This window comes from Oncorhynchus keta, chromosome 14 (genome assembly GCF_023373465.1).
Source record: "Oncorhynchus keta strain PuntledgeMale-10-30-2019 chromosome 14, Oket_V2, whole genome shotgun sequence".
NCBI classification, from domain to species: domain Eukaryota; kingdom Metazoa; phylum Chordata; class Actinopteri; order Salmoniformes; family Salmonidae; genus Oncorhynchus; species Oncorhynchus keta.
Window position 1 is genome coordinate 33,729,243 of NC_068434.1, and position 27,262 is coordinate 33,756,504.

Below are 27,262 nucleotides of genomic sequence, written 5' to 3' on the forward strand. Positions count from 1 at the left end.
CACTATGGTAGAAATATGATAACACTATGGGAGCACTATGGTAGAAATATGATAACACTATGGTAGAAATATGGTAGCACTATGGTAGAAATATGATAACACTATGGTAAAAATATGATAACACTATGGGAGCCCTATGGTAGAAATATGATAACACTATGGTAGAAATATGATAACACTATGGTAGAAATATGATAACACTATGGGAGCACTATGGTAGAAATATGATAACACTATGGTAGAAATATGATAACACTATGGGAGCACTATGGTAGAAATATGATAACACTATGGTAACACTATGGGAGCACTATGGTAGAAATATGATAACACTATGGTAACACTATGGTAACACTATGGTAGAAATGTGATAACACTATGGTAACACTATGGTAGAAATATGATAACACTATGGGAGTACTATGGTAGAAATATGATAACACTGTGGTAACACTATGGGAGCACTATGATAGAAATATGATAACACTGTGGTAACACTATGGTAGAAATATGATAACACTATGGGAGCACTATGGTAGAAATATGGTAACACTATGGTAGAAATATGATAACACTATGGTAACACTATGAAGACTGTGTGTGTGAATGTACTGTAGTTATGTCAAAGGAACCAATCTCATAATCCCCGGGTTGCATAAACCTTACAGTGTAAGCTTGTGTACCACTCCTGACCTGAGTTATATCACATAACCTGCTCAAATGGATACAATGTAAACCAATTGTGAGCCCCATACAGACTGAGAATGAGATGCAATAGAGTACAATATAATACAATACAACTCAGTGACTATAAAGTGTAAATGGATGGTTGTTTGGGAAGGGGTGACCTCACCGAAGGCGGCACAGCGGCAGGGGTCATGCTTGTCCAGATAGTGTTCTAATGTGTCCCATCCCCCGCCCACACGCACCATCACATGAGTACGTAGGACCTGAGGAGAGAGAGAGAGACAAGGTTACAACACTGACAAACATAGCATTCATTCACATATGCACTCTCATAATGAAGACTAGAGAGAGAGAGTTGATACTATGAAGCTTAGTGCACACACACGTACAAACACACAACTAAGCGCACATACACAACCACTCGGGCACACACATACACACAAAAGCACACACACTGTTTAAAAAACCAAAGTGATGTTTAAAGCCAGTGACATGGTGCGATACCACACAGACCGCAGATCAAGTCAATAGATATGTAAATCCTACAAGTGGGGCAGCATGCTGAGCACTTGGTCCTGAGTCCCTGTCCCCAAAGTTAGGTAACACTCCCATCAGATGCACTCCTGCTCGTGCCAATGCCTCCTCCCCCTTCCACATGACCCCCAGCTGCTGCCATTATGACCACTGTTCATCACCATGCCAACACAATTAAAAGGAGAGAGGAAAATAAGAGGCACACTGCTATGAAAGACACTCTCCTTTTCTCTCCTCTCTTCCCGTCAGCTGGCTTCCCCATGCTTTCAGAGTGGGGGAGTGACATCTCATCCTTCCCCTCCTCTCTGCTACGATTTCAGCTATTAGAGACGAGAGGAGGGTGAGAGAGAGAAGAATGGGGGATAGGAAAAGAGAGGAGAGCTCTGCACATTGAGGCAAAGAAGCCCAAAGTATGAAGAGAGTGTCTCTATCTCTCTCTCCCCTACAGGCAGACGTGTTCCTCACAGCAGAGAGGGAGGCTGTATATTTAGCCTGATGTGATGGTCCCGTGGATGCAGCCACGCCGGCCTGCCTCCTCTCTGGGTTGTGTAACCACTGCTGCCAGCCACATGTTTCATTTAGGGGCTGTGGCCGTGTCTCTGCGGCCAGGCCAGGACACGAGGGTGCATCGGTGTGTGAGCTGGAGCTGGCAGTGAGCCAGGCTGCACCAAATCACATGGCCACACATGGCTTCCCAAACTCAGGACAGGACACTACCCACAGGACAGCTGCTCCACCACGTCCTCTGTTGCTCTTCAACGTGCCCACCACCGCCAACATAATGTCTATCTGCAAAACAGCTGTCCTCCTCTGTCTTACTTCTTCTTTTCTATCTATGGTACTGCTGCTACTCTACTACTACTTACTATACTGTCTGTCCTGAGATGGTTTGTCTTATTCATAGCCATTCCCATGTGATGGTAAACAGCTAATTCTCTATTTCTGTCCTATTGTCTATAGCTGGTCCACTGCCTGACATAGACCAACTGTGAGGACCATGATAAGGATGAGTTTATTCCCTGGACCAGTGATGCTCCAGTTGTCTGCCTCAGCAGCCATCTTTGAACCAATCCATCAGTGATGTGGGGATATCCCACTCTCCACAACTCTAGAGAAACAACTCCTGTTTCTATGGCAATGGGGAACAGAGATTACTTGTAATTGCAATGGGGGCGGAGTAAAACAAATCCCTCCCAATTTAGGATTGGAGTTTTAAGCTCATGGCTCGTCTGACGCTGTACCACAACTCAAAGCACCCCTCCATTGTACAGGGGTGACCTCCCTGGGCGGGTCTGCCCCATTCGCTCTTCTCCATTTATTTATTCCCCTTTTTTCCACTCACTTCCTCCCTCTCTCCTCTCGCCTGAGCTTATTGTGAGGCTTTGGCAGCTGAATGGGGCCTGTTGGCTTGATGGTGGCTGCCAGCAGGCTAGCTTCCTCCCTGCAGATGAATAGTGAAGTGTGTTGGCTAGGCTGAACTAGTGGCTGCTGGGGGATATGCATAATCACTGTCCTCCTCAGTAAGAGAGGGCGGAGACGGTGCTGAGGGGGGTTAATCTGACAGTGAAACTGCTCCCCTACACACAATCTAAAGGCAAGCTTCAAACACACTGGCACTACTACACTTGAGTTTAACACTTTACCTGCTTTAAAATCCACTACACTTTGAATTTGAACACTTTAATGATTCTAACGCAGCCACTGCACTCGAGATAACACTTTAACATTACCTGCCTCCAAAACAGCCATTACACTTAGGTTTAACATACTGCACAAGTAAGATATTTCTGAAACAGGCACTCCACTACATACCATAAAGCCAAACAAAGTCAGTCATACAAGCTTTAAGAAACTTAACAGAAACGTCTCACTGAGGTGTAACCAATGATTTATATACTGAACAAAAATATAAATGCAACAATTTCAATGATTTTACTGAGTTAAAGTTCATATAAGGAAATCAGTCAATTGAAATAAATGAATTAGGCCTTAATCTATGGAGGGCATAGGCCCACCTACTTGGCAGTCAAGCCCACCCACTGAGGAGCCAGGCCCACCCAATCAGAATGAGTTTTTCACCACAAAAGGGCTTTATTATTATAGACAGAAATACTTCTCAGCGATCCCACAGGTGAAGAAGCCGGATGTGGAGGTCCTGGGCTGGCGTGGTTACCCATGGTCTGCGGTTGTGAGGCAGGCTGGAAGTACTTCCAAATTCTCAAAAACTATGTTCGAGGCAGCTTATGGTAGAGAAATTAACATTTAATTATCTGGCAACAGTTCTGGTTGACATTCTTGCAGTCATCATGCCAAAACTTAAGACATCTACTGTGTTGTGTGACAAAACTGCACATTTTAGTTGGCTTTTATTGTCCCCAGCACAAGATGCACCTGTGTAATGATCATGCTGTTTAATCAGCTTCTTGGTATGCCATACCTTTCAGGTGGATGGATTATTTTGGCAAAGGAGAAATGCTCACTAACAGGGATGTAAACAAATTTGCGCACATTTGAGAGAATTAAGCTTTTTGTGCATGTTACGTTCCCTAGTTTCTGTGTTGTTTTGGGTTTGTATGTGTTTGAATGTGTGTATTTCAGGAAAGGGCTACCTGAAGTCCAAAGCAGCTGATTGGTCGGCCCCATTGCAGATTGGAGCTCTGACCCCGCCCTCTCGTCAGGGAATACAGCTGTCTGCAATTACAAACTCCTTCTGCAGCTTGAAAAGCCAGGATTCCTTTGAGGTAGGGAGAGCTTCTTTGTATGTTGTGTATCTGTATAATTTGCTGTAAAATATTTTGTAGCTGGTCCTGCAGAGGTATGTTTATGTCACAAAGACTGTTTTTGACTATTGAAATTGTTCACTTTAGGTTAGTAATTATTCTGTTTTTGTTCCGAAGGGGAAGGCACCTTGGGAGTGTTTAGGCAAGCGGCCTGCGGGCATACATATACCCGTAGTAAGTACTCTGTCTATGCACACTAGGTAAGACTTGGGTGGACCACCCCCTGTATTTTGGTTAGCGCGCCAGGTGGCATTAAGAAAAGTAGTGGGTAGTTAAGGTAGGAGAGGGGGCTCTTAACTTTAACTAACTTTGCTTTGGTTCTGTCCAGCCCCTTCTCCCCAAATTACCGTGTGAAGGTATAATAAATTCCCTATAAATGGTCATTTTCTCTGCCTCTATCATCCTTACCCGCACCTACAGTCACATACCTCTTTCACTCCACGGGGAGTTCAGTGTAGCAGGGTGTTACGTTCCCTCCTCCAAGAGGTATGTAACAGTGCATATGGAATTTTTAATTTTTATTATTTCATAAACATGTGACCAACAGTCCATGCTGTGTTTATTTTTGACTGACGGGGTGTTTTGAAGCCACCACACCATCTTGGCACAGAGATTTTGGCGTTATTGCCAAACCTTAACAATCCTGAGATGATGCCTGAACTTAAACACTTAAATTTGATGTTTGGAACAACTTCATAATTTGTTTGAGAATGAATGTCTAATTCTGACATGACTGTGAGAGCGTGTTGCTCCCCCACCCTTTAAAACTTGTTATGGCTTTGACATCTGGATTAGAAGCGTGCCCAAAGTAAACCGCCTGTTACTCAGGCCCAGAAGCTAGGATATGCACATCATTTGGATAGAAAACACAAGTTTCCAAAACTGTTAAAATGTCTGAGTATAACATAACAGAACTGATATGGCAGGCAAAAACCTGAGGAAAATCCATCCAGGAAGTGGGATATTTTTGATGTGTGTAGTTTTTAATTGAATGCCAATACAGGATGTATTGGGATAGGAACCAAGATTGCAGTTCCTATGGCTTCCACTAGAAGTCAGTCTTTAGACATTGTTTCAGGCTTGTTTTCTGAAAAATGAAGAAGAATCAGACCATTGTCTAAGTGGACCGTAGAATGAAGCAGAGCTTGTTTGCATGCATGACCGATTGCCCGCCCTTCATTCTTTTTCCTTTCTATTGACTACGCTATTGTCCAGTTGAAATATTATTGATTATTTAGACAATAGACAACCTGAGGATTAATTATAAACATCGTTTGACATGTTTCAACGAACTTTATTGGTACTATTCGGATGTATTCGTCTGCATGTTGTGACCTCCATTGAGCCAATGGATTACTGAACAAAACGCGCCAACAATAATTTTTGGGACATAAAGAGGAACTTTGTCAAACAAAACAAACATTTATTGTGTAACAGGGAGACTTGTGACTGCAACCATATGAAGATCATCAAAGGTAAGTGATTTAATTTTATCGCTATTTCTGACTTTCGTGACTCCTACTTGGCTTAAATATTTGTATGCTTTTGTAAGCGGGGCGCTGTCCTCAGATAATCGCATGGTATACTTTCGCCATAAAGCCTTTTTGAAATCTGACACAGCAGCTGGATTAACAAGAAGTTCGTATTTAAGCCGATGTATAACACGTATCTTTTATGAGTATTTCTGTATTTTGAATTTGGAGCTCTGCAATTTCACCGGATGTCGTCGAGGTGGGTCGCTAGCGGAACGCCTGCGCCAGAGGTTAAAAATATTTTGGAAGCCATAGAAATTCATTCATTTATCAATGTTTACATTTTGTTTTTGCCAAGTTTTATTCTATTATAGACACATTAATGCATAATTTTGCATTGTCTTATGTGAACTAAACATATAAATAAATGTAAATACATGTAATTTTGTCCTTAACATTTGAATGAAATACTGTAGAACTCCATTCATTTCCATGGAGGACTGTTTTCTGTGGAGTGCCAATATGGGCGACCGGTGGCTTCAAAGCCTCTCATTGCCCAAAACACGGCACTCCATTTTAAACTATGGGCAAGTCTAAGCTTCCAAATACAACAGTGAAAATATCGACAGCCTTAGGCAGTAAGGCAGACATCTTGGAAATACATACGATTTGGAATGGCATCTGTTGAGTCCATTAATTGGGCGGAGGTACATGGGAGGTAAGTGAAACTGAATCGATCAGGCAGACTGCCTTTTTGATGGCAGGGGGCGAGAGAGTTGCAGTGGTGACACCAGGCAGGGCCCAGAGCCCCAGACTGAGGCACACAGCCCTGCAGAAACAAGCAGCCGAGCAGGCCAGATAAGGGCCTGCACAGGAAATGACCCAAAGTTCTATTTGTGTCTTGCTGGACCAGCTTGTTTGGGAGAAGGGAGGTCTGGGTCAGCCTGTAGGGAGGTACTAAGAGGCAGAGCATACCATTGGGAATAGGTCAGATCAGTGGAGATTGTAAACAATATGCAGAGTGGACTGTGGAGTTAAATCACTGTAGTTTGGGGGACTTTAATCATATCATCCGGATGTTTTGTTTGTTTGACTCCATTTTGGTTTTCCTTGCAGCAACATGTTTTGCTACATGCCCCCATTGTAATAGTGTAACCAGCCATGAAAACAGCATATGAACATTTGACAGTCAAAAGGAAATTGCTCCAGGCCATAATATTTGCATCTGTGCAAAAAATATTAACTGTTCCATTTTAAACTGTAACCCAATCTAAGTTATCATTTTAGAGCAATCCAAAACCATATCCATGAGCTGTGAAAAACACACAACCTATGAACTCTTGGACTGTGTAAAGGTGTAACTTCAATACTATGGTTGACCTGTTCAATCCATAGTTTACTAATGCATCCAAGCACTCCTAGGGAAAAGTGTTATCTAGAGCAGTGGAGGCTGGTGGGAGGAGCTATAGGAGGATGTTCTCATTGTAATGGCTGGAAAGCACTTATGGAAAGGAGTCAAACGTGGTTTCCATATGTTTGATACCGTTCCATTTATTCCATTGTAGACAGTACAATGAGCCCATCATCCTATAGCTCCTCCCACCAACCGCTACTGATCTAGAACCAGAAGGGTTCTGCAGCTGTTCCCATAGGAGAACACGTTTGGGTTCCAGGTAGAACCCTTTCAAAATAGGGTTCTACCTGGAACCAAAAAGGGTTATCCTATGGGGTCAGACAAATAAACCTGCACTCTTAGAAAAATGTGTTTAGACATACTCATGCCAACATGCACATTAACATCCACACACACACAGGCCTGTAGGGAAGCAAAAGTAATTTCAATACTTAAGAATAACAAAGAACCCTTTACTGTCTCAAACAATCAGCCTGGTGCCAACCCTTAGTAAACCTTTGGAAAAAAAATGTTTGGCCAGATTCAATGCTATTTCGCAGTAAACAAATTCAGAACTGCATGCTTATAGGGAAGGGCACTCAACATGTACGGTACTTGTAAAAATGACTGATTGGCAGAAAAATCTAGGAGATTGTGGGTGCTGTTTTAGACTGCCATGCAGCTTTTGACATTATTGATCATAGTATGCTGCTGATAAAAACATGTGTGTTGGCTTTATATCCTCTGCTATGTCGTGGATCGAGATTTACCGGTCTAACTGATCACAGATGGTGTTCTTTAATGGAAGCCTCTCAACATAATCCAGCTAGTCAGGCATACCCGAGGGCAGCTGTGGTGAATTCCCTGGTTTTCCCAAAATCCCAGTTGGCGGTTTCCAGAATCAGGTTTCTGGAAAACCATTGAATTAATTGAATGTTCCCAGAATTTTGCAAGCTTAACTGGTACTGAGTAATATCCTATTGATGTCTTTGCACAGGGCTTTCAGAAAGTATTCATACCCCTCGACTTGTTACAGCCTGAATTTAAAATTGATTAAATTGAGTTTTTTTGTCACTGGCCTACACATTACTAAACATAATCACGTCGGCTATCACAGCAAGTCACTGAAAGACTTAACATAGAGCTGCAGTCAGTTTTAGAATCAGTGGCAAGTAATAAGCTCATCCTAAATATTTCTAAAACTAAAAGCATTGCATTTGGGACAAATCATTCACTAAACTGTAAAATATTGTCATTAAATGTGGAAATTGAGCAAGTGGAGCAGACTAAACTGCTTGGTGTAACCATAGATTGTAAACTGTCATGGTACAAAACATGTTGATGAAACGGTGGCTAGATGGGAAGATGTCTGTCTGTAATAAAATGTTACTCTGCTTTCTTGACGTTACTATAAACAAATGTCCTGCAGGCCCTAGTTTTGTCACATCTGTACTACTGCCCAGTCATATGTTCAAGAGCCACAGAGAGGAACATGGGAAAATGACAGTTGGCCCAGAAGAGAGCAGGACGGCTGGCCCTTAAATGTACATGGAGAGCTAGCGTCAATAACATGCATGTCAATCTCCCCCAACCTTAGAGGAGAGCGATTGACTGACTGCATCACTACTTGTGTTTGTGAGGTATTCACATGTTGAAATCAATATCAAATCTAATCCAATTCTATTTGTCACATGCTGCGTAAACAACAGGTGTAGACTAACAGTGAAATGCTTACTTACTAGCCGGAACTTACTTACTTCCCAACAATGCTGAGAATTTTTAAATAGTAGAACAAATGACTTGAGGAATAAATACACAATAAGTAACGATAATTTGGCTATATGCATGTACCACTACAGAGTCTATGTGCACAACCGCAGACCACGTGTAACCACACCAACCCAGGACCTCGACATCCGGCTTCTTCACCTGCGGGATCATCCGAGACCAGCCACCTGGACAGCTGATGAAACTGAGGAGTGTTTCTGTATTAAAGCCCTTTTGTGGGGAAAAACAAATTCTGATTGGCTGGGCCTGGCTCTGTAGTTGGTGGGACTGGCTCCCAAGTCATGTCAAAACCATAGATTAGGGCCTAATGAATGTATTTCAATTGACTGATTTCCTTATGAACTGTAACTCAGTAAAACTTTTGAAATTGTTGCATGTTGGGTTAATATTTTTGTTCAGTATAAATTCACTGTGTGTCTGCCTTGGTGTTCATAAACTAGAAAATAGTAGCCTACAGCAAAGTGTGTTTAAATCATTCCTAACTTGTTAACAATTTATGCTAGTTAGTTTTTGCTACCATGTAGGTTTTAGCTTGCTTGAGTCTGCTTACTGAGGAGTGTTAATTCACCTGTTTCATTTTAAAACATGTATCTTACAAAGGAGTTGTTTCATCTAACTATTTATCTGTACCTGGAATTATTTTTTAAAACTTATTTCTAATCTTTACAGGAAAGATGTGTGGAGACATTTCACTGCAGCTAATGTAGAAGGAAAAGCTGGGTACATTTGCAAATACTGTATTTTAAGAATGCAACTTTGATGCAGAATCATCTGGCCAAGTGCATAAAGTTACCTCAGAGCTCACAACAAACAACCTGTCACGTTCTGACCTTTATTTTCTGTGTTTTGTGTTTAGTTAGTATGGTCAGGGCGTGAGTTGGGTGGGCAGTCTATGTTTGTTTGTCTAGGTTTTGGGAATTTCTATGTTTCGGCCTAGTATGGTTCTCAATCAGAGGCAGGTGTCAGTAGTTGTCTCTGATTGGGAATCATACTTAGGTAGCCTGGGTTTCACTGTGTGTTTGTGGGTGATTGTTTCCTGTCTCTGTGTGTGCACCAGATAGGACTGTAATTTGAGTTTTCACATTTTCTTGTTTTGTTAGTTTGTTCATGTGTACCTTATATCATTAAAAAGTACCATGGAAAATTACCACGCCGCGTATTGGTCCTCTGATCCGTTTCGCCTCTCTTCTTCGGAAGAAGAGGAGGCAACTCGTTACAGAATCACCCACCACAATCGGACCAAGCGGCGTGGTAAAGGACAGCGACGACAGCAGCAGCAGCATCAACAACAGAGGCCACCATCACAGGACTCCTGGACATGGAAGCAGATATGGAACGAAGAGGGACCCTGGGCACGGGCTGGGGAAAATCGCAGCCCCAAAGCAGAGCTGGAGGCAGCGAAAGCTGATCGGCGGCAATATGAGGAGCCAGCACGGCAGTGCGACAGGTACGAGAGGCAGCCCCAAATTTTTTTTTTTTTGGGGGGCACACGAGGGGTGGTACTAAGCCAGGTAGCAGACCTGAGCTCACTCCTCGTGCTTATTATGAGCAGCGCATTACTGGTCAGGCACCGTGTTATGCGGTTGAGCGCACGGTGTCGCCAGTGCGTGTCCATAGCCCGGTGCGCTATAGGGCAGCCCCCCGAGAGTGCCATGCGAGTGTGGGCATTGAGCCAGGGCGTATGGTGCCTGCTCAGCGGGTCTGGTCGCCGGTGCGCAGTCTGGGTCCAGGTTATCCTGCGCCGGCTCTGCGTGCTGTGTCTCCGGGCGCTGGGAGGGTGCAGTGCGTCCTCTGCCTGCGCTCCGCTCGTACCGGGCAACTGTGGGAGTGGAGCCTAGGGGAGAGGTGCGTGTAGTAAGCACTAGATCTCCCGTGCTTACCCACAGCCCGGTTCAACCTGTGCCTGCACTTTTGAGGGTCCGGGCTCGAGTAGTTGTCCAGCCTGGGGAAGTGGTGCCAAGGTTGCGCACCAGAGCTCCAGTGCTCCCCACAGCCCGGTCTTTCAGGCTCCTCCTAACACCAAGCCTCCTGAAAGTCTCCCCAGCCTGGTAGTTCCTGTGGCAGCCCCACGCACCAGGCTGTCTCTCAGTCTCCTCCCTGCAGGTGCTCCCGCCTGTCCGGCGCCGCTGCCGGAGCCTCTCGCCTGTCCGGCGCCGCTGCCGGAGCCTCCCGCCTGTCCGGCGCTGCTGCCGGAGCCTCCCGCCTGTCCGGCGCCGCTGCCGGAGCCTCCCGCCTGTCCGGGAGCCTCCCGCCTGTCCGGCGCCGCTGCCGGAGCCTCCCGCCTGTCCGGCGCCGCTGCCGGAGCCTCCCGCCTGTCCGGCGCCGCTGCCGGAGCCTCCCGCCTGTCCGGCGCCGCTGCTGGAGCTTCCCGCCTGTCCGGCGCCGCTGCCTCCTGTAGCAGCTCCACGCACCAGGCTGTCTCTCTGTCTCCTCTCTGCAGGTGCTCCCGCCTGTCCGGCGCCGCTGCCGGAGCCTCCCGCCTGTCCGGCGCTGCTGCCGGAGCCTCCCGCCTGTCCGGCGCTGCTGCCGGAGCCTCCCGCCTGTCCGGCGCCGCTGCCGGAGCCTCCCGCCTGTCCGGCGCCGCTGCCGGGCCTCCCGCCTGTCCGGCGCCGCTGCCGGGCCTCCCGCCTGTCCGGCGCCGCTGCCGGAGCCTCCCGCCTGTCCGGCGCCGCTGCCGGAGCCTCCCGCCTGTCCGGCGCCGCTGCCGGAGCCTCCCGCCTGTCCGGCGCCGCTGCCGGAGCGTCCCGCCTGTCCGGCGCCGCTGCCGGAGCGTCCCGCCTGTCCGGCGCCGCTGCCGGAGCCCCTCAGCCCAGAGGCGCCAGAGCCCCTCAGCCCAGAGGCGCCAGAGCCCCTCAGCCCAGAGGCGCCAGAGCCCCTCAGCCCAGAGGCGCCAGAGCCCCTCAGCCCAGAGGCGCCAGAGCCCCTGTCCCTCTGTCCAGAGCCCCTGTCCCTCTGTCCAGAGCCCCTGTCCCTCTGTCCAGAGCCCCTGCCCCTCTGTCCCGAGCTGCCCCTCTGTCCAGTGGGGTCATTGAGAGGGGTTGCCATGGTGAGAAAGCCACGGAGGCGGAAAATGAGGCGGACAAAGACAAGGGTGAAGTGGGGTCCGCGTCCCGCGCCAGAACCGCCACCGCGGACAGACGCCCACCCAGACCCTCCCCTATAGGTCAAGGTTTTGCGGCCGGGAGTCCGCACCTTTGGGGGGGGGTACTGTCACGTTCTGACCTTTATTTTCTGTGTTTTGTGTTTAGTTAGTATGGTCAGGGCGTGAGTTGGGTGGGCAGTCTATGTTTGTTTGTCTAGGTTTTGGGAATTTCTATGTTTCGGCCTAGTATGGTTCTCAATCAGAGGCAGGTGTCAGTAGTTGTCTCTGATTGAGAATCATACTTAGGTGGCGTGGGTTTCACTGTGTGTTTGTGGGTGATTGTTTCCTGTCTCTGTGTGTGCACCAGATAGGACTGTAATTTGAGTTTTCACATTTTTTGTTTTGTTAGTTTGTTCATGTGTACCTTATATCATTAAAAAGTACCATGGAAAATTACCACGCCGCGTATTGGTCCTCTGATCCGTTTCGCCTCTCTTCTTCGGAAGAAGAGGAGGCAACTCGTTACACAACCTCTGAGAAAAGTCCCTCTACTTCTATTCAAGGTGAAAATGATGAATCAGACACCTTATCGATAGCAACAGCTTATTGGTCCTCCTGGAATCAGAAGTGTTTGTTGACTCAATGGAGGAACGTAGTCAAAGAAATGCTGATTGCTCGAGCTGTGTATGTAACTGGTTCACGTCTGGTGCTCACAGGCAATGTGTATTGGAAGAGATTTCTGAAAGTTCTTTGCCCAGCATAAACCCCTTCAACCAGACATACTTTATCTACTCATTTGCTGGAGGCAGAGTTCAACAAAGTTCAAGTGAAGGTCAAGCAAATCATAGAGAGGTGCATGTACCACTACAGAGTCTATGTGCACAACCGCAGACCATGTGTAACCACACCAACCCAGGACCTCGACATCCGGCTTCTTCACCTGCGGGATCATCCGAGACCAGCCACCTGGACAGCTGATGAAACTGAGGAGTGTTTCTGTATTAAAGCCCTTTTGTGGGGAAAAACAAATTCTGATTGGCTGGGCCTGGCTCTGTAGTTGGTGGGACTGGCTCCCAAGTCATGTCAAAACCATAGATTAGGGGGGTGTTGTCATGTTTGACAGTCTCCTGGAGGGGAAGGAGTCTCTTCAAGAAATGGCCATATCACAGTCTGCCGATATGGACAGCCCCATCAAGACGATCCTCCTGGATGATGTATGTTGGGATAGAGTGGTAGGCAGCCTGAAACTCCTGAAACCTACAGCATTATAGACCTTGCATGGATTGAGGGAGACAATGCCGTCCTGTCTGATGTTAAGACTGCTTGCAGATGTAAGAGAAGAAATCCGGTCGAAGGAATTGTCCGTAGAGCACCGAGACAGGATTGTGTCGAGGCACAGATCTGGGGAAGGGTACCAACACCACCTTTCTGCAGCATTGAAGGTCCCCATGAACACATTCTTAAATGGAAGAAGTTTGGAACCACATAGACTCTTCCTAGAACTGTCCGCCCAACCAAACTGAGCAAATGGGGGGAGAAGGGCCTTGGTCAGGGAGGTGACCAAGAACCGATGGTCACTCTGACAGAGCTCCAGAGTTCCTCTGTGGAGATGGGACAACCTTCCAAAAGGGCACCCATCTCTGCAGCACCCCACCAATCAGGCCTTGATTATAATTACAGTGGCCAGGCGGAAGCCAATCCTCAGTAAAAGGCACATGACAGCCCACTTGGAATTTGCTAAAAGGCACCTAAAGGACTCTGACCATGAGAAACAAGATTCTCTTGTATGATGACCTGAATGCCAAGCATCACACCTGGAGGAAACCTGGCATCATCCCGACAATGAAGTATGGTGGTGGCAGCATCATGCTGTGGGGATGTTTTTCAGTTGCAGGGAGACTAGTCCGGAGCAAAGTACAGAGAGAGATCCTTGATGAAAATCTGCTCCAGAGCACTCCGCCCCAGTCTGAGGTCCTAAGGTTCACCTTCCAACAGGACAATGACCTTAAGCACACAGCCAAGACACCACAAGAGTGGCTTTGGAACAAGTCTCTGAATGTCCTTGTGTCCCAGCCAGAGCCTGAACTTGAACCCCATCGAACATCTCTGGAGAGACCTGAAAATAGCTGTGCAGCAACTCTCCCCATCCAACCTGACAAGAGCTTGAGAGGATCTGCAGAGAAGAATGGGAGAAACTCCCCAAATACAGGTGTGCCAAGCTTGTAGCGTCTTACCCAAGAAGACTCAAGGCTGTAATCACTGCACAAGGTGCTTCAACAAAGTACTGAGTAAAGGGTCTGAATACTTATGTAAATGTGATTTCCTTTTTTTTATACATTTGCAAACATTTCTAAACCTGTTTTTGCTTTGTAATTTTGGGGTATTGTGTGTAGATTGAGGATTTATTTATTTTGAATCAATTTTAGAATAAGGCTGTAACGGAACAAAATGTGGAAAAACTCAAGGGGTCTGAATACTTTCCAAATACACTATTTTAATTGTTTTGTGATGTAATTCCCTTAATCTTGCCTTAGCAGCAGCTAATGGGGATCCCTCATAAATATATTATACACACACACACACACTTGACCTAAGGATGGTTGCTGACTCTTATAGTCTGGATAAGTAGATGGGGTAAAGGTTAATGGTCAGTTCATACCCGTATGAAAATCAGAGCGCTGGAGTCTCCCACTTTGTACTTCCCCTCAGACACCTTGGTCATTGGGAACTGGGCGGGGCAGGAGCAACGGCCCAGGATCTCCCGCACCTGGAGAAGAGACAACACAGGCCTGTTTAGCACCCACAGCCAATGAAACATGACACTCCATATTCACACAGCTACAGAAAGGAACAACAAGAAGCACAAACTGTTCAGTCTCTGTTCAACCTTCCTTATTCTTCATTTCAACTCTTCCTATGAGATCATGCTTACTCATATCCATGATCATGACCAAATCCCCTCTGGTCCTGAGTTGTGTGTGTGTCAACAGCACAGTGACATTATTACATTAGTGTGAGACATGGCTAGCCCTGTTTGTCTATGTGTGTCTCAGCTTTCAGCAGAGCAGAGGTCCCTCAGTACCTGAGTAATGGAGGGCCCCTCCCCTCCCTCGCCAATTATTGCATAAGCTGCCTGGAACACTTAGTCCAGGTCGTTGCTGCAGTATAAAATGTCATCAAGGAATACATATAAAGCTAAATAAAAATGAAAAGAGTTCACATTACAACCCACACACACTGCTGAAGGGACCTCCTGACCACAGAGCAGTGCTTTGATGGGCAATAAGGTGAGGCTCTAACTAAAGTCAAAGGGATGACGTAAATGAGCCTGTGGTTCCAGTGATGTTTTGGGATGAGAGAGAGAGACGGCTCTGGTACTGTGCTGTATGTGGTTGGGGTGCTTATTAAGCAAAGTGGAGTCAGACAGAACTCTAGGGTGGGGGCGAGAGAGGCCTGCATTTGAAGGGCTCTCTCTCTCGACCAGGATTGGCCAACTTTGATGTTATTCTTGGCAGCTCTCTCAAACAAAGGCGTGTGCACACTTGTGGACCGAGAGACGGTGAGGAGAGAGACCGACAACATCACAGAGGACAAAGAGAGGCGAGTTGAGCAAGGACAAATAAACAGGGACTGCTGTACTCCATATGTACTGTATAGACAGGAGCACATGTCCAGTCTAAACACATTAGAGAAACAAGGGAAAGGCTCTCAGTAGTCGCTCAAGGAATTAACCACACTAAGAAAATAAATCAGATGAAGATAATTTAATTAGATCAACATAGATGAAATGATACCTAGCCAGGTATCCATTGAAGAAGACAGTATACCATCCATATATAGTATATTAGCTAGATGCAGCATCAGTGTTGCGGGTTATGACTGGCTCATTTTCCAGATTATGGCTTATTCAAGAGATTAGGGAGGGACCTTTGTTATTTTCCTAAAATAGCTGTCTTTATTCCCCCTACTAATTAAAGTGAGGGTGGAATCAGTGTTAAGAACTCTGTCTCACCTGTCTCCCCAGGACTACATACTAAATCATTAGCCTCCCACTGCCTTCTCTCTCTCTCTACTGTATTCTGTTTCCTGTTTTCTTTCTCCCACTCTCTCCTTCTCCATCTGCTAGTCTATCAGTGTCTCATCTCTTTCTATCGTCCCTCCTGTCTCTCACAGAGTCTTTCTCGGTCTGTCATTTATTTCTTTCACTGCCCTTTTCTGCTCTGCTTGCTCTCCAAGTCTCCTTTTAGTCTCTCAGTCGTTCTTTCACTATGTGGACAAACCCTGTTTGGAAAAACCCCAGCCAGTGAGTTAATGGAAATATCCCCCTGGTTACAGACACAAACAGCCTTATCCTGCCTTTTTTTAACAGACCGTTTGTTTTCTTTTTTCTTTCTTTGGTACAGCCTTTCAGCTGTCTCTCCTTCCAGCCCCAGAAGACACCTCCCACAACCCCTTTGGGCTGAGGTCATAAGTTTTCCTCCAGAGGAGGTCATAGAGTTGAGGGTTGTAAATATACAGTGAAAATATCAACCCGGTTACAAAAAGATCCCTCAACGACACATGGTCTGAGACATTCCAATCAATGACACCATTGAGCTTTGTTTGTTTAAATATCCGTTAACTATTTCAAATAATTGTTGTGGAATCTAATTGCATCATCCGAAATCACATTTTGGTGACTGCTGTGTCTTAGACAAAAAACGAACCTTGTACAACACAACAAGCTCGGAGAATCATTCAAACAGACACAAGAGCGTGAGACTAAAACACTGATGTGGAACAGTGCTAGGGGAGGGAAAACGCGAGGTCACGCAGGAAGCATGTGGAACTGGAGCGCTGTGAGAGAGAGCTAGGGGATGAATTATGGATGGGTGTCGGTCACATGGGGAACATGCCGAAGAGCTGTGACGTGTGTGTGTGAGAGAGAGGCAGAGAAAGAACCAAGGCCCTACATCTGCAGTTAGATTCAGATAGTCTCACAGTACACCCTTAACTAAACTAGGAAGGAATTTACTGTAATCATCTCAACATCAGCTGGAGAATGTTCACATGTATCTGTAGGGATGGTATGAAAACACAACACTGCTATATCTGTAGGGATGGTATGAAAACACAACACTGCTGTATCTGTAGGGATGGTATGAAAACACAACACTGCTGTATCTGTAGGGATGGTATGAAAACACAACACTGCTGTATCTGTAGGGATGGTATGAAAACACAACACTGCTGTATCTGTAGGGATGGTATGAAAACACACAACACTGCTGTATCTGTAGGGATGGTATGAAAACACACAACACTGCTGTATCTGTAGGGATGGTATGAAAACACACAACACTGCTGTATCTGTAGGGATGGTATGAAAACACACAACACTGCTGTATCTGTAGGGATGGTATGAAAACACACAACACTGCTGTATCTGTAGGGATGGTATGAAAACACACAACACTGCTGTATCTGTAGGGATGGTATGAAAACACACAACACTGCTGTATCTGTAGGGATGGTATGAAAACACACAACACTGCTGTATCTGTAGGGATGGTATGAAAACACACAACACTGCTGTATCTGTAGGGATGGTATGAAAACACAAACACTGCTGTATCTGTAGGGATGGTATGAAAACACACAACACTGCTGTATCTGTAGGGATGGTATGAAAACACACAACACTGCTGTATCTGTAGGGATGGTATGAAAACACACAACACTGCTGTATCTGTAGGGATGGTATGAAAACACACAACACTGCTGTATCTGTAGGGATGGTATGAAAACACAACACTGCTGTATCTGTAGGGATGGTATGAAAACACAACACTGCTGTATCTGTAGGGATGGTATGAAAACACAACACTGCTGTATCTGTAGGGATGGTATGAAAACACAACACTGCTGTATCTGTAGGGATGGCATGAAAACACACAACACTGCTGTATCTGTAGGGATGGTATGAAAACACACAACACTGCTGTATCTGTAGGGATGGTATGAAAACACAACACTGCTGTATCTGTAGGGATGGTATGAAAACACACAACACTGCTGTATCTGTAGGGATGGTATGAAAACACACAACACTGCTGTATCTGTAGGGATGGTATGAAAACACAACACTGCTGTATCTGTAGGGATGGTATGAAAACACAACACTGCTGTATCTGTAGGGATGGTATGAAAACACAACACTGCTGTATCTGTAGGGATGGTATGAAAACACACAACACTGCTGTATCTGTAGGGATGGTATGAAAACACAACACTGCTGTATCTGTAGCGATGGTATGAAAACACAACACTGCTGTATCTGTAGCGATGGTATGAAAACACAACACTGCTGTATCTGTAGGGATGGTATGAAAACACAACACTGCTGTATCTGTAGGGATGGTATGAAAACACAACACTGCTATATCTGTAGGGATGGTATGAAAACACAACACTGCTGTATCTGTAGGGATGGTATGAAAACACAACACTGCTGTATCTGTAGCGATGGTATGAAAACACAACACTGCTGTATCTGTAGGGATGGTATGAAAACACAACACTGCTGTATCTGTAGGGATGGTATGAAAACACAACACTGCTGTATCTGTAGGGATGGTATGAAAACACAACACTGCTGTATCTGTAGGGATGGTATGAAAACACAACACTGCTGTATCTGTAGGGATGGTATGAAAACACAACACTGCTATATCTGTAGGGATGGTATGAAAACACAACACTGCTGTATCTGTAGGGATGGTATGAAAACACAACACTGCTGTATCTGTAGGGATGGTATGAAAACACAACACTGCTGTATCTGTAGGGATGGTATGAAAACACAACACTGCTGTATCTGTAGGGATGGTATGAAAACACAACACTGCTGTATCTGTAGGGATGGTATGAAAACACAACACTGCTGTATCTGTAGGGATGGTATGAAAACACAACACTGCTGTATCTGTAGGGATGGTATGAAAACACAACACTGCTGTATCTGTAGGGATGGTATGAAAACACAACACTGCTGTATCTGTAGGGATGGTATGAAAACACAACACTGCTGTATCTGTAGGGATGGTATGAAAACACAACACTGCTGTATCTGTAGGGATGGTATGAAAACACAACACTGCTGTATCTGTAGGGATGGTATGAAAACACAACACTGCTGTGATCAATGAACAACGAGAGACAGAGTTGTGAAACTTAGATTAATTAGTGTTCCTGGGTTTTCCTTGAAGCAGGGTGTATTTGCAGGATGTTTTTTGTTTTCCCTTTGATAATTGAGTCCACACACCATATTCGTGGTCTCTGATTCTCTGCCTCCAACAGAGATTGAGGTAATCAACTCTTTATTACCTTCCTTCCTGTCCTACATAGGGACGGAGGAGAGCGGAGGGTAGGCCATGGAGGACATAAGGTGAGGGGTGAGGCTTTTCCAATCCCCAGGAACACACCACTGTACCTCATTGGGACACAGAGGAAATGGGATTGGTGGTGAGTGAGTGATTTGTTTCTGTCAACGATCCCTCTTCATGTAATATTTTTGGAATGTAGCAGTTATTGTTATGACGGTTGTGAAAAGCCAGTAAATGACGGTATAGCAGAGTTTTGTATCTGTTTAGTTGTGTTCCCTTAGCCACAATATGCTAAGCTGATTTAGCAATAAAGGGATGACTGTGTCCCAGCCTCTGCTTCATGGTGGGGATCTCTAGAAATGACTGGACACGTCCCAACACAAACCATACAATCAGATGAGCGATGGAAGCTTCTTGAAATTGAATCTAGGCCACAGGGAGTAGATTGGAATGGAGGAGCATATCTGGAACTTCAGGGGGGATTACTGCTTTAGCCTCTCATTTAGGCTACATCCTAAAAACACTGGATGCAGAGACCACTAAAACTTATTCAATCACCTTGTCTCAAAAGACAAACGGTCGTGGGTCAAAACAAAGAAAATTTGATTGGCCTACTCAGCCAGCATTTTTTCTCCTAGGCCCGAAATAGGCGTGACTCAGGACAGGTTTACGGTGATGAAAGGGTGCCGTTGAACCAACACCTGGGGGGGGAGCAGCATTGTTGGATGGATCATGCGGGTGCTTGTAAGAACACTCCCTACTGCATCCTACACCAACAGGCCAGACCAGCTGAGGATGGGGAGAACAGGGACCAACCTTCCAGGTTATCCAGATAAATGAGAATGTGAACTACTACCAAGAACATTTACTTTGGGACTATGGATAGAATGGCAACACTGTTACTTAGAGATGAAAAGTACAGTTATAATTACATTTATTTCGCTTCTTTGTTCATGCTGCAGCCTTCGCAAAAATGAGCTATCTTTTCGAAACAATAAACCACTCTGTATTTTAGTAAGGCGAATCATATAAGTAACCTTGCTCAAGGGGAAAAATGTGGGACATCACCTATAATTTAAAGGAAGTGTTGTTTTCTGAAAACCTATTTTTTGACCACATGACCACTCTTCTGCTTAGTGCTGTGTGACTAAATGAAAAACACGTGTCAACTCAGAGATTTGACAAGGGTTGGGGGAGGAGGTAAACCAGCCGTGATAACATTGGACTGCCTCCATTTTAACACATCACATTGCCATGCAGAGGACATATCTGAATTTAGGAGAAACCGATGATTTCAGAAACAGGGTTCGTGTCATTTCCAGTTCAAAATTAAATGAAAGGAAGGATTTTTGAGCTGGTGAGCAGTTCGGATCACCATGACGAGACACCAGACAATCCTCATCTCCGTCCATATCACATGATGGAAGAGTGCTTTATTGTCCCCCACGATGAAATCGAGGCGGGAACTGTGGATCGGTCTCTGTCCGTCCGTCCTTTCGTTAGTCACGCATGATATCTCAGACAGCACTGGACGAAACCTGGGTGAATGATGCGTCTCGCCATAGAGATCCGGCTTTTACAAAATTACACTGATTGGCCCAAGGCAGAAGATATAGTAATGAACTGAAATGTGTGTGTATCATTAGTGGGGGACAACATGTTTACTGTTGCCTTGTTGTTTTATCATCAGTCTGTAGTCTAATTGTGGTCTGCCAATGTTATATGAGTGACTGGCTATAGACAGTGATTCCTAATTCCGCCAGTCTACGCCTGGGACTCCAGGCAGGGCTCAGCTGGGGGGAGGCACAAAACAAGACTACTCACCCAAACAAAAACACACATGACATTAAGCATGTGCACAAGCAGTTTCCACTGTAAACCTAGCTAGACATTGCAATAATGAAATAGAACTGACAACAATCTATGAAGTCAGCCCATTGGTCTATTTCCTGCCACATGATGGAGAGCGGAGGCGAGAGAGAGAGAGGTCTGTTCTGTATTAGTCAGCTGGACTAAAAAATAATCATAAAATGCTAAAACATTTAGGGCCCAATTAGTCCGTGCACTGATCTCATGTAGAAAACTCTCCCAATAAGTGTGTGTGTGACGATGCAAACAGAAACACTGAGATATACTCCCCTAGCAAAGCCCATGAGCCTGTCACTGCCAGCCATGATGACCTACTTTTCCTCTCTCTCTCACACACACACACACCATCTATCCCTGTGTGTAAAATCCATCAGTCAGCTGTAGCAGAGTGTACAGTAAAGACACTCCAGGCATACTATCTGTTATTGTGTTTCTCTCTGTTTTCTGAATACATGAATTGGACCATAAGATTAATGGGGCACAGTGTTCACAGAAGACATATAGCCCACGTCACCCCGCCTCCCACTCACCCTCCTGGTGTCTGCTCCTCTTCCTGTGTCGACACCCACACCATCAGGGCCAATCATTCAATCTCACTGTGAGATGACAGCCATAGTTTACAGTGTTGGCAACACTGGCAGTCTCTTCCTTCTCATCTCCTCTGCCACCAATAAAGCATTGCCTTATCATCCCCAAGGGAAGTATGTGGGGGAAGGGATGGGGGCTGTGGGGGTTGTTGAGCATTTATTAAATGAATGACTGAGTCTTGGAGTCTGAGGGTGAAGACACATGAAACATTTTGTCTGAAAGAATGAGATAGATGGAGGGAGAGAGAGAGCAGCATACAAAGCATCCTTTTAGACCTGAGGCAGAGCTCCTAGGGTCTGCTGTTATTGTCTTTGAGGCTGCATGCTGGCTGGCAAATGTGTGTGTCCCTATATAGTTGAAGCATGCCTGTAGTATGTGAATATGTGTAGTATGTGAATGTGCATACGCATTAAAAGCTGTGCATGTGCATTCGTGGCCGAGTATGTTTTATGTATTCGTTGTTGTTCATGAGCCTGTATCATTGTTGTACGTAGGCCACTAACCTCAAGGCCTGAATGCTCTCCAAACCCACAGCTGAGACAACAACACACTGCAGGGCCAAGAAAACACACAGAAAAGGGTGTTTGTGTAGTTAGTTTGGCATGTCTTATTGCCATTGGATTCTGAAGGGATCTAGACAGTTTTGGGACGTATCATTATCATAATCTCTGGAGGAGGTAGGTAAATATGGGATGGTTCATACTTGACAAAATCTTCTACTGTCAAAGGATAAAAGTTGTTTGGACTGTATGCACAAGCCAGCAGCTGCCTGACTCATTGTATCAAGGCACACCTGCAGGAATAGGGTCAAATGGAACATTCAGGGAGTTGAGATTATAAATGGCTGTAGGCCCCACTAGAGGTAGGAACTGAGGATTGGTGGGTGGGGGAATTTTCAGGATAGCATGACACTGGTTCCTCAAACTTCAATGGGAAGTTGTGTGTGTGTGTGTGTGTGTGTGTGTGTGTGTGTGTGTGTGTGTGTGTGTGTGTGTGTGTGTGTGTGTGTGTGTGTGTGTGTGTGTGTGTATGAGTAAGAGCTGAGTGACAGGGCAGTTGGAATCAACCTGGGGTATTTATATTAGGGCTTTGTGGTAACCAGGAAAACAAACAGAGGAACTGAGTCGCCCTCAGACAACAGATACACTTCAGCTTTTCCCTGCGATATGACACCTATCTGGGGTTTCATCACACATCCTGGAGACGCTAGCCGACCTGCAGTCAGGGCAGGAAGAGGTTGACTGCTCACTGTCTAAAAACTACATTGGCCTATTTTAAAATGGGACCCTGAATCATATTTCTCACCTATACATAAGCCCATACCTAATGACTAAGTGTAGTATAGAGTAATAACACAAGGGATAAAAATAACAAATAAGTAAAGAGCAGCAGTAAATAATAATAGCAGGGCTATACAGGGGGTACAGGTACAGAATCAATGTGCGGAGGCAACAGTTGTCGAGGTATTATGTACATGTAGGTAGAGTTATTTAAGTGACTATGCATAGATAATAACAGAGAGTAGCAGCAGCATAGAAGAAGGGAGGGAGGGGCAATGCAAATAGTCTGAGTAGCCATTTTATTAGATGTTTAGGAGTCTTATGGCTTGGGGTAGAAGCTGTCTCTTGGACCTAGACTTGGCACTCCGGTACCGCTTGCAGTACGGTAGCCGGGAGAACAGTCTATGACAAGGGTGGCTGGAGTCTTTGACATTTTTTAGGGCCTTCCTCTGACACCGCCTGGTATAGAGGTCCTGGATGGAAGGAAGCTTGGCCCCGGTGATGTACTGGGCCGTACGCACTACCCTCTGCTGTGCCTTGCAGTCGGAGGCCGAGCAGTTGCCATACCAGGCAGTGATGCAACCACTCAAGATGCTCTCGATGGTACAGCTGTAGAACCTTTTGAGGATCTGAGGACGCATGCCAAATCTTTTCAGTCTCCTGAGGTGGAATAGGTTTTGTGGTGCCCTCTTCACAACTGTCTTGGTGTGCTTGGACCATGTTAGTTTGTTGGTGATGTGGACACCAAGGAACTTGAAACTCTCAACCTGCTCCACTACAGCCCCATCGATGAGAATGGCCCTCCTTTTCCTGTAGTCCACAATCATCTTCTTTGTCTTGATCACGTTGAGGGAGAGGTTGTTGTCCTTGCACCACACGGTCAAGTCTCTGACCTCCTCCCTATAGGCTGTCTCATCGTTGTCGGTGATCAGGCCTACCACTGTTGTGTCATGGGCAAACTTAATGATGGTGTTGGAGTCGTGCCTGGCCATGCAGTCATGAGTAGAGGTCGACTGATTAATCGGAATGGCCGATTAATTGGGGCCGATTTCAAGTTTTCATAACAATCGGAAATCAGTATTTTTGGACACCGATTTGGCCGATTTTTTTTTTTACACCTTTTATTTAATCTTTATTTAACTAGGCAAGTCAGTTAAGAACACATTCTTATTTTCAATGACGGCCTAGGAACGGTGGGTTAACTTCCTCATTCAGGGGCAGAACGACAGATTTTTACCTTGTCAGCTCGGAGGATTCAATCTTGCAACCTTACAGTTAACTAGTCCAACGCTCTAACCACCTGATTACATTGCACTCCACGAGGAGCATGCCTGTTACACGAATGCAGTAAGCCAAGGTAAGTTGCTAGCTAGCATTAAACTTATCTTATTCAAAACAATCAATCAATCATCACTAGTTAACTACACATGGTTGATGATATTACTAGTTTATCTAGTGTGTCCTGCGATGCATATAATCAATGTGGTGCGTATCGTTGCTCCAATACCTAACCATAAACATCAATGCCTTTCTTAAAATCAATACACAGAAGTATATATTTTTAAACCTGCATATTTAGCTAAAAGAAATCCAGGTTAGCAGGCAATATTAACCAGGTGAAATTGTGTCACTTCTCTTGCGTTCATTGCACGCAGAGTCAGGGTATATGCAACAATTTGGGCCGACTAATTTGCCAGAATTTTATGTCATTATGACATAACATTGAAGGTTGTGCAATGTAACAGGAATATTTAGACTTATGGATGCCACCCGTTAGATAAAATATGGAACGGTTCCGTATTTCACTGAAAGAACAACGTTTTGTTTTCGAGATGAGTTTCCGGATTCGGCCATATTAATGATCTAAGGCTCGTATTTCTGTATGTTATCATGTTATAACTAAGTCTATGATTTGATAGAGCAGTCTGACTGAGCGATGGTAGGCAGCAGCAGGCTCGTATGCATTCATTCAAACAGCACTTTAGAGCGTTTGCCAGCAGCTGTTTATGACTTCAAGCCTATCAACTCCCGAGATTAGGCTGGTGTAACCAATGTAAAATGGCTAGCTAGTTAGCAGGGTGCGCGCTAATAGCGTTTCAAACGTCACTCGCTCTGAGACTTGGAGTGGTTGTTCCCCTTGCTCTGTATGGGTAACGCTGCTTCGAGGGTGGCTGTTGATGATGTGTTCCTGGTTCGAGCCCAGGTAGGGGCGAGGAGAGGGACGGAAGCTATACTTTTACACTGGCAATACTAAAGTGCCTATAAGAACATCCAATAGTCAAGGGTTAATGAAATACAAATGGTATAGAGAGAAATAGTTCTATAACATATATTATTATTATTATTATAATAACTACAACCTAAAACTTATTACCTGGGAATATTGAAGACTCCTGTTAAAAGGAACCACCAGCTTTCATATGTTCTCATGTTCAGAGCAAGGAACTTAAACGTTAGCTTTCTTACATGGCACATATTGCACTTTTACTTTCTTCTCCAACACTTTGCTTTTGCATTATTTAAACCAAATTGAACACGTTTCATTATTTATTTGAAGCTAAATTGATTTTATTGATGTATTATATTAAGTTAAAATAAGTGTTCATTCAGTATTGTTGTAATTGTCATTATTACAAATACATTATTATTTTTTTAATCGACCAATTAATCGATACCGGCTTTTTATGGTCCTCCAATAATCGGCATCGGCGTTGAAAATCATAATCGGTCGACGTCTAGTCATGAGTGATCCATTACAATAAATGACATTACATGCTGTCATGTAACCGAATGGCATCCTAAGAGTGATCAGGAAACTATCCCTGAGCCAGACTCCTGCCGGAACTTAAATTGTTTATGTCAGTTAACCCACAGACCAAAGCTGATCACCAGGGAACTTCTGTCCTCAGCTGTCTTCCTAAACACCTCCTCTAAACAGCCTTCAATATTTAATGTGCTGGGTGCCAGGACTCTGGTCGTTAATTAATAGAAGTGGAGTATCAGTGATTGATAAATGCACCTATGATAACCCTTTGAACCACTGTCGTCAAGACAAACAATTTGTCAATGAAGTTAGAGTGTAAAGGAGGGTTCAAGGAGAGTTTTGATGGATTTGCAGAGAGAGAGAGAGAGAGAGAGAGAGAGAGAGAGAGAGAGAGAGAGAGAGAGAGAGAGAGAGAGAGAGAGAGAGAGAGAGAGAGAGAGAGAGAGAGAGAGAGAGAGAGAGAGAGAGAGAGAGAGAGAGAGAGAGAGAGAGAGAGAGAGAGAGAGAGAGAGAGAGAGAGAGAGAGAGAGAGAGAGAGAGAGAGAGAACCCTGACACGCCACAAGGCATGACTGCTCTGTACACTGCTCTGTACACTGCTGGTGTCACAGCTGTGGACCAATGAAAATATCACTAAGCCCTTCAACTTTATTACTCTCCCTCTATCTCTCATCACTAGAGACAATGAGGTTTCCAGTAATTCCACAGAGACTAATCCCCTGGGAAGCTACTATATTGAGAGAAAAAAAGAGCGGAATGCCAGGGCGAGTGCAATGCAGAGAATACTTGCGACTACGGTTATGGATGACCCATGATGCTTTGCGGCATAGTGGTGATTCAGTGGCTGGCTTTGTTGATCGTTATTGAATCTAAAGCCCTCCAGTCATACAAAAGTTGGATTTCTGTTCATTTCCTCGCCTATATAGTCTGGATATGGGACGACATTGACTGGCCTGCCTCAGTATCATTATGATCCAAAAGAGATATTAAATACTGTATGAGGAGATCTATCGACCAAAATGTATTTCAACGAGCTGCAATAATTTGAACAGTATGCCGTAGCACATTTACAGGAACACAGTGCAGTACTGTAATGCTATACTCTTTAATACCATGCAGGACTGTGGCTAATACTGCTGCTGTGCTGTGTTCCTCCCCCTTTCCGTGCCCTCCTGATTTCTTACTGAGAGAACTGCCTCATGTTGCTGATGCAGGCAGTTTTCCTCCAGCACCCAGGCACTTTATTCAGATCGACAGAAAGAGGCTTTCGGGGTAGCAGAAATGTATGTAGTTCACTCAGCGTGCACGGTGAGTCATACTGCCCCTTAGAAAATGGGACACAGCAAGTGCATGTCCCTGACTAGCTCTTAGTGGTGTGGGCGGATGGGTGTGTACACTGTACACCATAATGATAAGGTAAGACACCAGGTCTCACCCCCCTTGCCCTCGCACATTCTCATAGGAACATCAGCAGTTAGCCTTGTTTAAAGAGGTCTGAAATAGTAATAATAGCGTATAAAACCGGTTATGGCAGTAAGTGTATGTGGGTACTGGTACTAGGTCAGAGGTTGGGTACATAGTACCTCTGTATGCCCTCAGAAGCCAGTGTTCATGGTTGTGATCCAGCAATTAGTGCTCGGCCATCTGAGTACTATAGAGTGC

At 45.1% G+C, this 27,262-nt stretch overlaps 1 protein-coding gene across 2 annotated transcripts in view; it reads right to left on the reverse strand.

Moving 5' to 3' along the window:
• The window catches only part of LOC118393260 (GAS2-like protein 2B), a 46,631-nt gene that overhangs the window by 13,074 nt on the left and 6,295 nt on the right, over positions 1 to 27,262 (reverse strand). For both annotated transcript variants that reach the window (XM_035785776.2, XM_035785778.2), the window contains 2 exons: positions 14,396 to 14,503; positions 854 to 950 (listed from right to left, as the gene is read on the reverse strand). In XM_035785776.2, the coding sequence (XP_035641669.1) occupies positions 854 to 950; positions 14,396 to 14,503 (205 nt within the window). The remainder of the gene's footprint in view (positions 1 to 853; positions 951 to 14,395; positions 14,504 to 27,262) is intronic.